Raw genomic sequence first — 16,450 nt, 5'->3', positions numbered from 1 at the left:
GTTCTAGTTCAGTTCTAGTTCAGTTCTAGTTCAGTTCTAGTTCAGTTCTAGTTCAGTTCTAGTTCAGTTCTAGTTCAGTTCTAGTTCAGTTCTAGTTCAGTTCTAGTTCAGTTCTAGTTCAGTTCTAGTTCAGTTCTAGTTCAGTTCTAGTTCAGTTCTAGTTCAGTTCTAGTTCAGTTCTAGTTCAGTTCTAGTTCAGTTCTAGTTCAGTTCTAGTTCAGTTTAGTTCAGTTCTAGTCAGTTCTAGTTCAGTTCAGTTCTAGTTCAGTTCTAGTTCAGTTCTAGTTCAGTTCTAGTTCAGTTCTAGTTCAGTCTAGTTCAGTTCTAGTTCTAGTTCAGTTCTAGTTCAGTTCTAGTTCAGTTCTAGTTCAGTTTAGTTCAGTTCTAGTTCAGTTCTAGTTCAGTTCTAGTTCAGTTCTAGTTCAGTTCTAGTTCAGTTCAGTTCTAGTTCAGTTCTAGTTCAGTTCTAGTTCAGTTCTAGTTCATCTAGTTCAGTTCTAGTTCAGTTCTAGTCAGTTCTAGTTCAGTTCTAGTTCAGTTCTAGTTCAGTCTAGTTCAGTTCTAGTTCAGTTCTAGTTCAGTTCTAGTTCAGTTCTAGTTCAGTTCTAGTTCAGTTCTAGTTCAGTTCTAGTTCAGTTCTAGTTCAGTTCTAGTTCAGTTCTAGTTCAGTTTCTAGTTCAGTTCTAGTTCAGTTCTCTTTTTTCATTCTTTCTAGTTCAGTTCTAGTTCAGTTCTAGTCAGTTCTAGTTCAGTTCTAGTTCAGTTCTAGTTCAGTTCTAGTTCAGTTCTAGTTCAGTTCTAGTTCAGTTATAGTTCAGTTCTAGTTTCAGTTCTAGTTCAGTTCTAGTTCAGTTCTAGTTTCAGTTTAGTTCAGTTCTAGTTCAGTTCTAGTTCAGTTCTAGTTCAGTTCTAGTTCAGTTCTAGTTCAGTTCTAGTTCAGTTCTGTTCAGTTCTAGTTCAGTTCTAGTTCAGTTCTAGTTCAGTTCTAGTTCAGTTCTAGTTCAGTTCTAGTTCCAGTTCTAGTTCAGTCGAGTTCAGTTTTCTAGTTCAGTTCTAGTTCATTCTATTCAGCTAGTTAAGTTCTAGTTCAGTTCTGTCAGTTCCTAGTTCAGTTCTAGTTCAGTTCTAGTTCAGTTCTAGTTCAGTTCTAGTTCATTCTAGTTCAGTTCTAGTTCAGTTATATTCAGTTCTAGTTCAGTTCTAGTTCAGCATGTCTAGTCAGTTCTAGTTCAGTTCTAGTTCAGTTCTAGTTCAGTTCTAGTTCGTTCTAGGTCAGGTTCTAGTTTCATTCTTATTCAGTTCTAGTTCAGTTCTAGTCTTCTAGTTCAGTTCTAGTTCACGTTCTAGTTCAGTTCTAGTTCAGTTCCTATTCATTTCTAGTTCAGTTCATTTTTAAAAATGTATCACTATTTCAATGAAAGTGACGAAATTGCTATACATTTGTTGTATTATTTTCGTTAGATTGAGAAAACAATTTTTAAACATTTCTTTTCAAAACATTTAGGTGGTAAATGCTGTTTTATGTATCAGTGTTTAGGTTTAAGTTTTTTCTGAAACATGACGTTCATGCTTTCAAATGAAATTTTCCATTTTTTCACAAAGTGAAATGTTTCTTTCATCTACAAATTTTTTATGCTGACATTTCTGTTTTTTTTTTTTTTATTTCTCTAAAAATGTATTTGTTTATAAAACTATAGCGAGCGCTGCTACATGTTTATGTATACACGTACAATTATGTGTACGTTGCTCTTTTGAAAACGTCTGTATTTGTACAAAACTACATTTCATACATAAATGTCTGCCAAAAATTTTTTAAAACTCATGCTTAAATTTAAGTAGTTGAAATACATACATATGTACATAGAAAAAATCTTTCGCATAATTACAATTTGCTCTAAAATTACTTTAAAAACGTATCATTTCGAATAGGTTTTTTGGATTTTTCTCAGTGTTTTACAAATTTCATTTACTCCAACATGCCACTAAAATGAGAAAAAGCAACAAAAACTCACATTTCATATAATCGTGTGTTAGAAAACATTATTTATGTGTACTGAGTATAGTAACCTTTTATTGTAGTAAATGAGCACGTATAAACATGCATGCATAAACATGCACATGTTGCAAAATATTGACACGATTTATACAGATGTAGGACTATAGTTGTGTTTTATTTATGTATGTGCTTGTATGTTTAAACAAACAAATACAACTCAAAACATTTTGTGTTCATAAACAAAAAGTTGTAACTGTTTTTAATCCTATAAATATTTTTTTAAATATAAGTAGAAGTATAAGGGGTATTCAGGGCGAAAGGAAGCAGAAGTAAAAAGAGAAAAATAAACGAAAGTAAGTAAAATATTAAAAAAAAAACAAAATTTTTAAAATTTTTCTAAACTATAAAGTGACACTTTATCGGAATTTTTCTATAAGAATTGAAAATAATATACAAAGAACTAAAACTGAACTAGAACTGAACTAGAACTGAACTAGAACTGAACTAGAACTGAACTAGAACTGAACTAGAACTGAACTAGAACTGAACTAGAACTGAACTAGAACTGAACTAGAACTAGAACTGAACTAGAACTGAACTAGAACTAGAACTGAACTAGAACTGAACTAGAACTGAACTAGAACTGAACTAGAACTGAACTAGAACTGAACTAGAACTGAACTAGAACTGAACTAGAACTGAACTAGAACTGAACTAGAACTGAACTAGAACTGAACTAGAACTGAACTAGAACTGAACTAGAACTGAACTAGAACTGAACTAGAACTGAACTAGAACTGAACTAGAACTGAACTAGAACTGAACTAGAACTGAACTAGAACTGAACTAGAACTGAACTAGAACTGAACTAGAACTGAACTAGAACTGAACTAGAACTGAATTAGAACTGAACTAGAACTGAACTAGAACTGAACTAGAACTGAACTAGAACTGAACTAGAACTGAACTAGAACTGAACTAGAACTGAACTAGAACTGAACTAGAACTGAATTAGAACTGAACTAGAACTGAACTAGAATTGAACTAGAATTGAAATTTTTCTATAAAAAGAGAAATTTATCAGAATGTTTTTACAAAGAACATTTTCTTCAAAAACAAAATTTATCGAAATTTAAGAAAATTCTATATAAAATTATCGAAATTTTTCTATAAAATGAGAAAATTTATCGAATTTTTTTTTACAAAGAAAACTTTCTACAAATATAAAATTTATCGAAATTTGTCTATTAAAGGTAAAATTTATCGAAATTTTTTTAAAGGAGAAAAAAAATTATCGAAATTTTCTATATAATATAAAATTTATCGAAATTTTTCCACAAAAATAAAATTTATCGAGACAAAAAATTTATAGAAAATTTAAAAAGGAAAGAAAACAAGTTTTTTCTCAAAGAGAAGAGAAAAGTCAATGAATTTATAAATAATGTTTTAACAAAAAGAAAATGTTTTCAAAAGAGAGAGAAGTTATTGAACACTTTCTACAAAGAGAGTAATTTTTCTAAATTTATTAAACATTTTTAAATTTATTGTGAACCAGATAGGAATCCTATCAAAATTAAATTATAAACCGTTCTCTTCAAGTTAATTTAATTTTTATTAAAATTTATTGAAACAGTTTTACATAAAAAATGTAAAATCATTAAAGGAAATTTGTCAGCAAATTTATTTAAATTTCATTCAAATTTTGTATTTGTATTTCAAATTCTATTCTTCAAATTTTATTTTGTATAATACTCTACAGCGATTCGTAAATATTATAACATTATTCTGGTTATTGTAACCAAATTTAGGTTTTGGGTCACATTTTGATAGTGTTCTTTACTTTGTTTTATTTAACGGTTTGTTTAATATAGATCGAGGTATTGGAAAGGATGTCTGGCAATAAAATGTGTCTCTAGAGCTTTGAAACAATCCCCCAACTAAACCTGTTTGTCTTTCTATAGCGTTCCATATTTGTAGCATTTTGTTCTTTCATAAATATTTGATTTTCATACAAATTTATTTTAAAAGAGTTTTTATTGTACTTGTTTTTTCTTGCCACTCGAAAATCTAATGAAAAATGTATTGATGAAAATGTACACAAAATATATGTATATAAATATGTATTTGTTTTATTTCATTTGATCGTTTCTCTTTAATGTTTTCAGACTTTCAATATTTGCAATAATATTGTTTATTATAATCAACGGGCATATTGTTTCTATATACATATGTATGTAGAATAAATGGACTGATGGTTCAGGAGTCGAGACACCTGAACCACACCACTGATTCCGTTAGCTTGTTTACAATTCTATTCTTTTATTATTGAAAATACGTTTTGTATAGAATTGCTACTTGTTGTTGTGTAAATTAGTGTTCTTTTGTTGGTTGAAAATTTTGTACTTAGCAAAAAAAAAAAACTTGTTATTATTTGTTCATACATATAAAACAATATTTATTGTTTTCAATGGAAAATATAATATATTTTTTAACAAATGTGTTAATGAATTTAAAATGTTTTTCACAATTTCATATCGCGTTGCAGTTTTAATTAGTGTTTAAATCATTTAAGGCATATTTAACATAAATAAAAATTAAATATAGATAATTAAGATAATATGTCGTTGATACATTATAACAAAGTTTTGCCCTAAATACATGAGTGGTTAACAAATGAGATAAATTGATTAAAAATTCTGGTAATTTTCTAGGAAAAAAATACAAAAAAACGTAAACAATTTAAAAAAAGTAAAAAAACAAGAAAACAAAAAACTTTTTATAAAAAAGAAATTCTAGTGAATATACTAGAAATTGAACTGAACTAGTACTGAACTAGAATGTACTAGAACTGAACTAGAACTGAACTAGAAACTGAACTAGAACTGAACTAGAACTGAACTAGAACTGAACTAGAACTGAACTAGAACTGAACTAGAACTGAACTCGAACTGAACTAGAACTGAACTAGAACGAAACTAGAACTGAACTAGACTGAACTAGAACTGAACTAGAACTGAACTAGAACTGAACTAGAACTGAACTAGAACTGAACTAGAACTGAACTAGAACTGAACTAGAACTGAACTAGAACTGAACTAGAACTGAACTAGAACTGAACTAGAACTGAACTAGAACTGAACTAGAACTGAACTAGAACTGAACTAGAACTGAACTATAGAATGAACTAGAACTGAACTAGAACTGAACTAGAACTGAACTAGAACTGAACTAGAATGAACTAGAACTGAACTAGAACTGAACTAGAACTGAACTAGAACTGAACTAGAACTGAACTAGAACTGAACTAGAACTGAACTAGAACTGAACTAGAACTGAACTAGAACTGAACTAGAACTGAACTAGAATGAACTAGAACTGAATAGAACTGAACTAGAACTGAACTAGAACTGAATAGAACTGAACTAGAACTGAACTAGACACTGAACTAGAAACTCGAACTAGCCCACCTGAACGAACTAGAACTGAACTAGAACTGAACTAGAACTGAAACACTAGAACTGAACCACGAACTGAACTAGAACTGAACTAGAACTAGAAGACTACCAGTCTTGTAGTAAATGACGGATATATTATTTTCTAAAAAAAACGAATTCAAAAAATCAATAATTTACTTTATATATACATATGTAGTACATTTTGCATTGTTTAACCGTCTGTCAAAATAAATTATGTTTAAATTCATACAACAACAAGAAAATCAAAAAACATTAAAAAAATACAACTCCATAACTATGGAAAACTCAAAATATTAATTTAATACAATACTGGTATATTCAAATACAATCCTTTTTATTGTTCATACACTTTTTCTGACATTTGCTGAAAGTAAATAAAAAAATGGCTCGTGAATTGAAAGCTGTTTATTGAACCCTAAAATTTAAGAAAGAATGATCAAAATTAAACAAATAAAATAAAATTCATTATTTTTCATACACAACACACTTTAAAACTCAATTTTTTCTTTAATTCACATCCTTAGTGCCGCTATATTCAATTAAAATTATTTTTCATGACATGTTCAGGCATGACTTAGTGGGTGTTTTTTCTTGTAAACACAAGTACGTACAAGTTTAGCAAAATTCTTGCAAAAAAACCTTTTTTAACAGCCAAGTCTTTTGTAATACCCATTTCAGACTTTTCCTATGCTCTGGACATGAGTGTTGAAGATTTGAAATTCGCCTCTCGTTTCATTCTCTTTTTTATTATTTCATCGTAACACGTTTATTGTTTGAATCAAATTATAACATTTGAATCAAAATTCTTATAAAAAAAAAAATTACAAAACACTACTATTGAAATACTTTAGCTGCGAGAGTGGGGAGTATATTGTCCTTGGATTTTTTTAGATTAGATTATTTTTTCTGTCAATGTCAGTAGATTCACACTTAAAAGTATTCTGTTATTAAATATTCATATACAATGACTACGATATGGACTATAGACTGACTAGAACTGAACTAGAACTGAACTAGAACTGAACTAGAACTAGAACTTACTGAACTAGAACTGAACTAGAACTGAACTAGAACTGAACGAGAACTGAACTAGAACTGAACTAGAACTGAACTAGAACTGAACTAGAACTGAACTAGAACTGAACTAGAACTGAACTAGAACTGAACTAGAACTGAACTAGAACTGAACTAGAACTGAACTAGAACTGAACTAAACTGAACTAGAACTGAACTAGAACTGAACTAGAACTGAACTAGAACTGAACTAGAACTGAACTAGAACTGAACTAGAACTGAACTAGAACTGAACTAGAACTGAACTAGAACTGAACTAGAACTGAACTAGAACTGAACTAGAACTGAACTAGAACTGAACTAGAACTGAACTAGAACTGAACTAGAACTGAACTAGAACTGAACTAGAACTGAAACTAGAACTGAACTAGAACTGAACTAGAACTGAACTAGAACTGAACTAGAACTGAACTAGAACTGAACTAGAACTGAACTAGACTGAACTAGAACTGAACTAGAACTGAACTAGAACTAGAACTGAACTAGAACTGAACTAGAACTGAACTAGAACTGGAACTAGAACTAGAACTGAACTAGAACTGAACTAGACGAACTAGAACGAACTAGAACTGAACTAGAACTGAACTAGAACTGAACTAGAACTGAACTAGAACTGAACTAGAACTGAACTAGAACTGAACTAGAACTGAGCTAGAAATGAACTAGAATTGAATTAGAACTGAACTGGAAACTGAACTAGGACTGAACTAGAACTAGAACTAGAACTGAACCAGAACTAAAGTTGAACTACAATTACAGATTTCATCTGCAGCTAAAATTTTTTTTAGTGCACTTCTAAAATATTACAAAATAATCTATGCTGGACATCCTTCTAATTTTCTTTTGTTATATTGTATTTAGTTGTTATTTTTGTTTTAAGGTTTATTGTTGCATAGTTCTGTTTTTTGTAGTGGCAGAAATGTTATGTTCTCCACTTACCAAAGTCAAAAGCACGTTCCATATAATTGAATGACGTTTTGGTGGTTGTTGCTTGTTGTTCTGTTGAGAGTTTGAGGACGATGAAGATGATGAAGACGATGATGGTTGATGTTGTTGGTGATGATGATGTTGCTGTGGCGGCTGTTGTTGATGATGTTGATGAAGTTGGCCATTGGCTAAACAATTCGCCAGACCATTATTTAACATACCACTCGTTGCATTATCTTCACCATCTGGTCCAAGACGTGTACTGATGACATTTGTTGCTGCTGCTGCACCAGCTGTTGCTAAACTACTGCAACAATTGTTCGTGTTGTGGGAACAAGTGGCATTAGGAATTTGTGGGGAATTGTTGCTGCTGTTGTAGTCAGGATGATAGGATTTCTGTACATAATGTATTGAAGGCTGTTGTTGGTGTGCGGAGGGTTGTTGTTGAAACAATTGCTGGTGCTGATGTTGTTGTTGTTGTTGCTGCAGATGATGTTGTGGTTGTTGGCTGCAAGGTGGTATAGTCTGTGTTAAATTCTTCTGCTGTTGTTGTTGCTGTTGCTGTTGATGCTGTTGCTGCTGGTGAAGACAACAATATTTAATATGTTTACACAATAAACTACTGCTACTGCCACTCAATTTGCTATTGCTTAATGTGGCACTGCAAGTACGTTCACCTACCAAACCACCCGCACTAACACCGCCCACTACACCCAAACTGTTTAAGCCTGAACTGGAGGATGTACTAAATGCATTACGTGGTCTATTGAATCTAAAAGAATTTGAACGTCCCACATTGTGAGTTCCCGCTGTTGTTAAACCTCCACCATCACGCTCTCCCTCCAGTCCCTGACCTCTGTGAGGATTTGTTGTGCAACGTAAACTGCCACTGTAACGTCGTTGTTGAAATTTATTTGCTCTTGGTATTACCTGTAATGTGGAAAATTTATAAAAAAATAAAATAAATATTGAAAATATAAACTTAACCAGTAAAATGTTAGAAAAAAGAGCAATTTGTACGTGCACAATGTAATGAGATAGAAAATGATGATAATTTTATTTTACAGTGGAAACTTCTATAAAAGTTGTTTGCTTATGTTCCATAGAAATCCAATTTTTCAATACAAGTCCGAGTTTTCAATTATGATCTCTACCACAGATCTCTCTGATGCTTTTGGATTACGTAACAATATCTAGTAATAAAACTCGATACTGATAAATTTCATAACAATATTAATTACTCTACCAAATTCTGTAATGATTGGTCCCTAATAACCCTAGCCTACCCCCTCCGATATTCCTCTTTATATCCAAAAATTTCAATTTAAAAATCCTATTTATAGGGATATATAGGAACACCTACAGAATACATCATAGCTAGGTTTTTTTTATATACATACTTCTCATTTATCAAGTTCCTACTGTAGTAAAGTTCAGAAATATATATATGTAAGTATGTAGGTCCTGCATAGGGTTCAGTGTCAATATTTATACGTTTATTGAAACTTGTGTATTTTTCAATTTCCAAGAAAAATAATAAAAATATACTTTAGTATTAAAATACTACTGCTGTATTCATAGTATTATAAAAAAGTTTTTTAATTAAATTTTTTTTATAAAAACTTATAAATAAATAGTAAATTTCTAATACACAAGAAATTTAAGTTTAAAGTTTCAGACTCATCAGTTAAAATCAATTTTCATTTGTTGACTTTTTGCTCAACTTTGTCATTTAATATTAAAGTATATTTTTGCGACTGTGACAAAATTGTTTAACTTTAAAAGTTTTTTTCTCGTTTTTCTTCTCTAGATTCTACCAATGTCCCTTTACAAAAAGACATATAACATCAAATGAACTTCATTATTACTGCTGCGCCAAACAACCTGTGTATTATAAATCATGTCCTTATTTCGAGACAATTATTTAAAGCCATATAAATTTTACATTGGGGAGAGTGAAAATGAAAAAGAAGAGATAACCCGACAGTTCCAGTAACAATGAGAATTGATCATACAAAAATAACTTCACAATAACATACTTCTTTTAGGTTAAAAAGAAATATATATTTAAACTGACTACTCTCTAGATTACTTAGGGATAATGAAGTGGCGAGTTCTTCCTTACATTTCATCATTTCCTCTCTGTATTACAAATAACCAATACAAAGGAAAAATGCTGTCCGAAAAGTTAAGCAAACCTCGACTCCCTTTAAAACTGTTGAATTACTCTGGCACTAGTGTTCAGCTGTGTGTAAATTGCAACAATATTGCAGACATCTGTCATTTTGGTTTAAACAATGTAAAATTTTATTACATGCCTCAACAATTAAATAAAAAGGTATAAATATGTTGTAAAAAAGAAAGAAAAAAAAAGCCATTGTTAAAGTGAATAAAACTTTACAGATGAATTTCCAATTACAATAAGTGTGTGGTATACTGTCACAAAAGACAGATGGACGTGGTGATAATACAGGTAAGACATAATATAAAAATAATATATTCAACATACATATTTTTTTCTCAATTTAATTATGTTAATAAGGTTTTTGAGTTGTTTAATCAACTGTCAGTAGGAAGGTATTTAAGTAAAAAAATTATGTATTATTATCCATTGCCTTTGAAAATAATAGGTTAGGAGAGTTGATGAAGTTTATTTGAATGTTGGGAGCTTATTTAAGAGATTTCCATATACCATCATAGTGGAAAGAGTATTATGTTTCACACACCATAAGGAATATATTAGATTAGAGTTGATCAGGGTAAAATAGAGTAGAATAGAGTAAAATGAATAGAAGAGAGTAGATCTGAATAGAATAGATTAGAGTAGCATTGATCAGAGAAGAATAGATTGGAGTGAAATAAATCAGAATATTGTAAATCAGAGTAGATCGGTACAGTAGAACAAATCAGAGTAGATCAGAGAAGAATCGATCAGAACAGTAAAGAGAAGATTAGATCAGGTTAGATAAGATCAGCGTAGACTAGATCAGAGAATTGAAGATCAGAATCAGAGAAAAATATATCAGAGCACAATTGATCAATATAAAAGAATATCAAAAATCTGAGTAGAATAGATTAAAATAGAGTAGAACAGATCAGTTCTAGTTCTGTTCTAGTTCAGTTCTAGTTCAGTTCTAGTTCAGTTCTAGTTCAGTTCTAGTTCAGTTCTAGTTCAGTTCTAGTTCAGTTCTAGTTCATTCTAGTTCAGTTCTAGTTCAGTTCTAGTTCAGTTCTAGTTCAGTTCTAGTTCAGTTCTAGTTCAGTTCTAGTTCAGTTCTAGTTAGTCAGTTCTAGTTCAGTTATAGTTCAGTTCTAGTTCAGTTCTAGTTCAGTTCTAGTTCAGTTCTAGTTCAGTTCTAGTTCAGTTCTAGTTCAGTTCTAGTTCAGTTCTAGTTCAGTTCTAGTTCAGTTCTAGTTCATTCTAGTTCAGTTCTAGTTCAGTTCTAGTCAGTTCTAGTTCAGTTCTAGTTCAGTTCTAGTTCAGTTCTAGTTCAGTTCTAGTTCAGTTCTAGTTCAGTTCTAGTTCAGTTCTAGTTCAGTTCTAGTTCAGTTCTAGTTCAGTTCTAGTTCAGTTCTAGTCAGTTCTAGTTCAGTCTAGGTTCAGTTCAGTTCTAGTTCAGTTCTAGTTCAGTTCTAGTTCAGTTCTAGTTCAGTTCTAGTTCAGTTCTAGTTCAGTTCTAGTTCAGTTCTAGTTCAGTTCTAGTTCAGTTCTAGTTCAGTTCTAGTTCAGTTCTAGTTCAGTTCTAGTTCAGTTCTAGTTCAGTTCTAGTTCAGTTCTAGTTCAGTTCTAGTTCAGTTCTAGTTCAGTTCTAGTTCAGTTCTAGTTCAGTTCTAGTTCAGTTCTAGTTCAGTTCTAGTTCAGTTCTAGTTCAGTTCTAGTTCAGTTCTAGTTCAGTTCTAGTTTCAGTTCTAGTTCAGTTCTAGTTCAGTTCTAGTTCAGTTCTAGTTCAGTTCTAGTTCAGTTCTAGTTCAGTTCTAGTTCAGTTCTAGTTCAGTTCTAGTTCAGTTCTAGTTCAGTTCTAGTTCAGTTCTAGTTCAGTTCTAGTTCAGTTCTAGTTCAGTTCTAGTTCAGTTCTAGTTCAGTTCTAGTTCAGTCTAGTTCATAGTTTCAGTTCTAGTTCAGTTCTAGTTCAGTTCGTAGTTCAGTTCTAGTTCAGTCTAGTTCAGTTCTAGTTCAGTTCTAGTTCAGTTCTAGTTCAGTTCTAGTTCAGTTCTAGTTCAGTTCTAGTTCTAGTTCGTTCTAGTTCTAGTTCAGTTCTAGTTCTAGTTCAGTTCTAGTTCAGTTCTAGTTCAGTTCTAGTTCAGTTCTAGTTCAGTTCTAGTTCAGTTCTAGTTCAGTTCTAGTTCAGTTCAAGTAGATCAAATATTTAGAATAAAATTGTTTACTTTATTATCTTTTTAAAATTATTTTAGTTTTATTTAACAAAAATAACTAAGAAGAAGAATGGAAAACTTTTGTAAATAAAGTACCATTTAAATATTTATTTTGTAAGTAATATTTTAAACTGAAAACAAATACGATGCATATTTGATAAAATTGGAAAATATTTTTGTTAATTTCAATTTTGCCTTAGGGTAAAACAGAAGGAAGTAATACCTTAAAGTTTATATCATAAAATATAATTCAAATTGCATAATGCCTGAAGCTTTATAAGAAATTTACATTATACAAACTCCTTCAAATATGCTTTATATAATGAAATTTAAAACAACCCCAAAATATGCTTTAATTTCCTACTAAAGTAAACACCTTAAAATAGGCTTTTAATAATCTGTTAAACATTTTAATAATTGTCTACAATACAAACTTACCTTATCCTCCAATAAATTTGAAAACAAATCCATATGATCCTCATCTTCGTTCATCATGGCGAAAAAGTTCTTAAACGTATCCGGAAATGAGGCCGGAAATTGTCCCTGGCGTGAATCTAATTTTGTTTCCATTTCTGCAAAAAAAAAAAAAAATACGAAAGCCACAAATTAAAAAATATATATATATATTTAAATTTAAATAACAATCAAATAGCTAATCTCAATTAATTTTACAACCAAACATAAAAGGAAACTGGCAAATTATAAAACAATTTAGCGCCAAAAAGTATACAGCAAATAAAGCAATCAAACATACAAACAGCCAGAGCACAGACTGCCTTTAAAATAAAAGACATAAACGAAGAAAATAATTGCTTGTTAAAAACGTAAATAAAGACTTGGAAATAATATTTATGAGATTTTTATTTATTTAAACATGCTTTTTTTGATGTTTGTCAGGCATGAATATTATTTGTGCTAAACAAAGAATTTTGTGACATCTTAGCCTACTACAAGGCGTAGATAAATTTTATATACTTTTTGGGATAACTGGCCGGGTTGGTAGGTTGCCATGGCCATTGTTTATTATAAATTGTTATAATGGCTTTTTTTGTTGTTTAAATGTTTTTTTATTATTATTTTTTTAATACATATTGTTGGTTGTGAAATGTTGCTTGCTGTAAGACAAACACAAAAATTCAATTTTGCGGTTATTTGCATTATAATTTCACATTTTCATCATTGTCGTCGTTATTGTAACCGTTTTGTAGTCGTTTTGTTAAAATCATCAAAAACAGCAAGTCCTTCTAAATTAAATTTAACTTTAATTTTCATAAAACATACTTTGCATACTTTTAGGCAAATTGTTTATTTTTCTCTAGCTGGTTTCTCTTTTTTATGCTTTGTCTACGATTTTCTTGTTTTCTTACTTTTTGCCAAAAAGTTTACTAAAGTGAAAAAGTTGAATTAAACCAGTCATTTCATAATAATAACACAACTTTCGTTATAAATTTTTCAATTTAAAAATTTTGCCAAATTATAGAGAAATAACAAACATTTGAAAGGAGTAACTTTATACAAATAATTTTACTTAAATAGGGATATATAAGATCAGGGGATAAAATGTCAGAGTCGAGTAGTTCAACTTAGGTTAGGTTAGGTTAGGTTGATAGGAGGATGTATACTACATCAAATCCGAAGAAATACACCTAGGCCACTATCGGGCCTGTTGTGCGCTCCAATTCAAGAAAAAAAAAAAAAAAAAAAAAAAAAAAATGTTTACTGAATGTTCAGAAACTCAGTTTCCTGGACGTAATTCCTAAGAATCTTCCAATCGGTGTTGGTTAAGAATGTTATTTCCGGAATAACATCACTTCCAAGATACTTGGATCTAACTTCGACGAATGCCTGACAATGGCAAAGAAAGTGCTCCAGAGTTTCACTGTCCTCTCCACATGCTCTACATTCGTCTGAATTCGCACGTCCAATTTTGTATAGATGTGCTCGTAATCCTGTGTGTCCACTGAGAATACGTACCATCATACTAACCTCAGACTTGCTCATTTTGAGAAGATTTCTCGTCTTGCTCTCATCAGGGTCACCCCATAGAATCTTTGTGGTTCTACCCACCGTTTCATTATTCCAAGAGGCCTTATGGGATTCTCTCATCCATATTTTTAATTCAGCTTTTGTTGCGTCGAATGGTTTTGCGTTTGTCAGGTTAACTACATCGAGCTCCCTTCCCTTTAAAGCTATTGCATTCGCCCTTTCGTTGCCGATTACTCCCGAGTGGCCTGGTACCCATATGATGTGAACCTTACCTCTGGGAGAGTATTCAGTTAAAGCTTTCTTACAATCCAATACGGTCTTAGATTTAATTCTATCACCTGATATCGCACAAATTGCCTTCTGGCTGTCGGTAAATATATTAAGCCTTGTGGGCGCCATATTTATTCTAATCCAATTTACACATTCCGTTATTGCTCGTACTTCTGCCTGGAAGCTTGTGTTATGATTAGGTAAACGGTGGTATATTTCTGTTTCTGGGTCTTCAATATAGAACCCCAGACCCACTTTGTCCCCTAATTTAGAGCCATCCGTGTAGCAACGGATTCCTACTGGTATTTGCTCTAATGTTCCGCTTGACCAAGACATTCTATCTGGGATTAGCGTTTCAAAGTTTCCGACATATTCAGTGTCTGGTATGCGATCAGGCACGTCCGATGAATGTGTATAACCTTCCAATGTGTCCAGTATACATTGATGACGTGTCCTATAACCGTTTTTGGCCAGTTCGCCTAAAGTAAAGAGCCGTTCGGCTGTAAGCGCCGCCTCATATCTTATATATGTTTCAATGGGTGGAATATCTAGCAACGTTTCCAGAGCCTTGGTTGAAGTAGTACACATGGCACCACTTATACCCAAGCAGCATGTACGCTGAACTCCTTGTAGTAATTTGATATTACACTTTTTGTCCAAAGCAGTCCACCAGATTATTGAAGCATAAGCTAGAATTGGTCTAATTACACTTTTATAAAGCCAATTTGTCATAGTAGGACTAAGACCCCATTTCATGCCTATGGTTCTCCTACATATCGCCCAGCACCGATGTGCCTTGTTGATCCTATCCTCTATGTGGTGTCTCCATTTTAATTTCCGGTCAAGTATTACACCTAAGTACTTAACTTTGTCTGTCACCGGTATCTTCTTGCCCAAGAAGCAAGGTTCAGTATATGTAGAAATTTTTGTCTTTCTTGTGAAAAGACAGATTTCCGTCTTCGCCGGGTTAACATTGAGGCCTCTCGGTTGAGCCCAGCTCAAGGCCGTATTCAGAGCCTCCTCAGCTCTTCTACACAAGTAATTTGGATCCTTTCCCTTTAAAAGTATTACGACATCGTCTGCATAGCAGACAGGTCTAAGTCCTTTCTCGGTTAGGGTCCTTAGGAGGCTATTAATCGTGGTGACCCAGAGTAAAGGTGACAAAATGCCACCCTGTGGTATACCTCGAAATACCTTTTTCCTTATAGTTATATCGTACATCTCGCAGCTTATCCATCTGTTCCTTAGCATGTAGTTGATCCAGTTACGGAGCACCCGGTCAACATAAAACTGGTCTAGGGATTGGATAAGGGTATCAGTGTGCACGTTATTGAAAGCGCCTTCGATGTCAATGCATACTGCCAGTGTATACAGTTTGCTATCGAAAGATTCACCTATGTAGTGGACAACTTCATTTAAAGCGGTTTCCACCGATCGTCCCTTTACATAAGCATGCTGCTTATATTTAAGGTCATTGTATGGTATGCTGCTTTTAACCATGCTATCGACTATCCGTTCCAAGGTTTTAAGTAGGAAGGACGTAAGACTTATCGGTCGATAGGACTTAGGTGTCGCATAGCTAGGTTTCCCTGGTTTGGGTATAAATATTACCCTTGCATCCTGCCATTTAACTGGGGTATATGCCAATTTTAAGCATGCAGTGAATATCTGTGACAGATGTACGGAAACCAGTCCCGCCTCCATCTGCAAAAGTGCCGGGAAAATTCCATCCGGCCCTGCAGCTTTATAGGGAGCAAAGCTCTTGATTGCCCCTTTAACCATGTCAGTTGTAATAACTATTTCCGTGTTACCCTCCCCTTCCTCCAATATCGGTTCATCTATGTTATTCGATATACCGGGTGGGAAATGAGAATCCATTAGGAGTTTCATTGTCTCCTCCATATCCTCAAGCCTCCTGCCCGTGTCATCGATCATAGATTCCGGTTGGACATGAGTTTTGGATAGGAATTTTTTTATCTTCGATACGTCATTTACGCTATCTACCTGTTCACAGAAAAGTTTCCAGGAGTCTCGTTTGGCTTTTCGAACGATTTTCTTATATTCACCAAGTTTATTACGATACTCATCCCAGTATACTGCGGTCTTTTTACGCCGTGCCCGGTTAAATAGTTTGCGAAGAGTCTTCCCAAGGTTCCGGATCTCCCCAGTTACCCAGGGTTTTTCCTGGGCAGATCTCCGCTCTCGCAGAGGGCAGCTGTCCTCGAACGATTCAACCAGGGCACTTGTGAACGTTTCCACTTTGGCATCTATATCCTCTTTATTTCGACATTGAAAAGTGTCCTGACCTAAACGGTTCTTTAGTAAGGTCCCGAACATTGTCCAATTA

The 16,450-nt window shown here is 32.7% G+C and overlaps 1 protein-coding gene across 1 annotated transcript in view; it reads right to left on the bottom strand.

Moving 5' to 3' along the window:
• LOC119608389 (putative mediator of RNA polymerase II transcription subunit 26) overlaps nucleotides 1-16,450 on the bottom strand; it is an 84,101-nt gene that overhangs the window by 7,267 nt on the left and 60,384 nt on the right. The window contains 4 exon segments of the mRNA XM_037962791.1: nucleotides 7,486-7,506; nucleotides 7,509-7,529; nucleotides 7,596-8,403; nucleotides 12,286-12,419. Coding sequence (XP_037818719.1) covers nucleotides 7,486-7,506; nucleotides 7,509-7,529; nucleotides 7,596-8,403; nucleotides 12,286-12,419 — 984 coding nt within the window.

This window comes from Lucilia sericata, unplaced genomic scaffold (genome assembly GCF_015586225.1).
Source record: "Lucilia sericata isolate MDLA Ls3-8-SP2 unplaced genomic scaffold, ASM1558622v1 Contig000826F_arrow, whole genome shotgun sequence".
Taxonomy (NCBI): domain Eukaryota; kingdom Metazoa; phylum Arthropoda; class Insecta; order Diptera; family Calliphoridae; genus Lucilia; species Lucilia sericata.
This window is presented reverse-complemented; position numbering and strand designations above follow the sequence as displayed.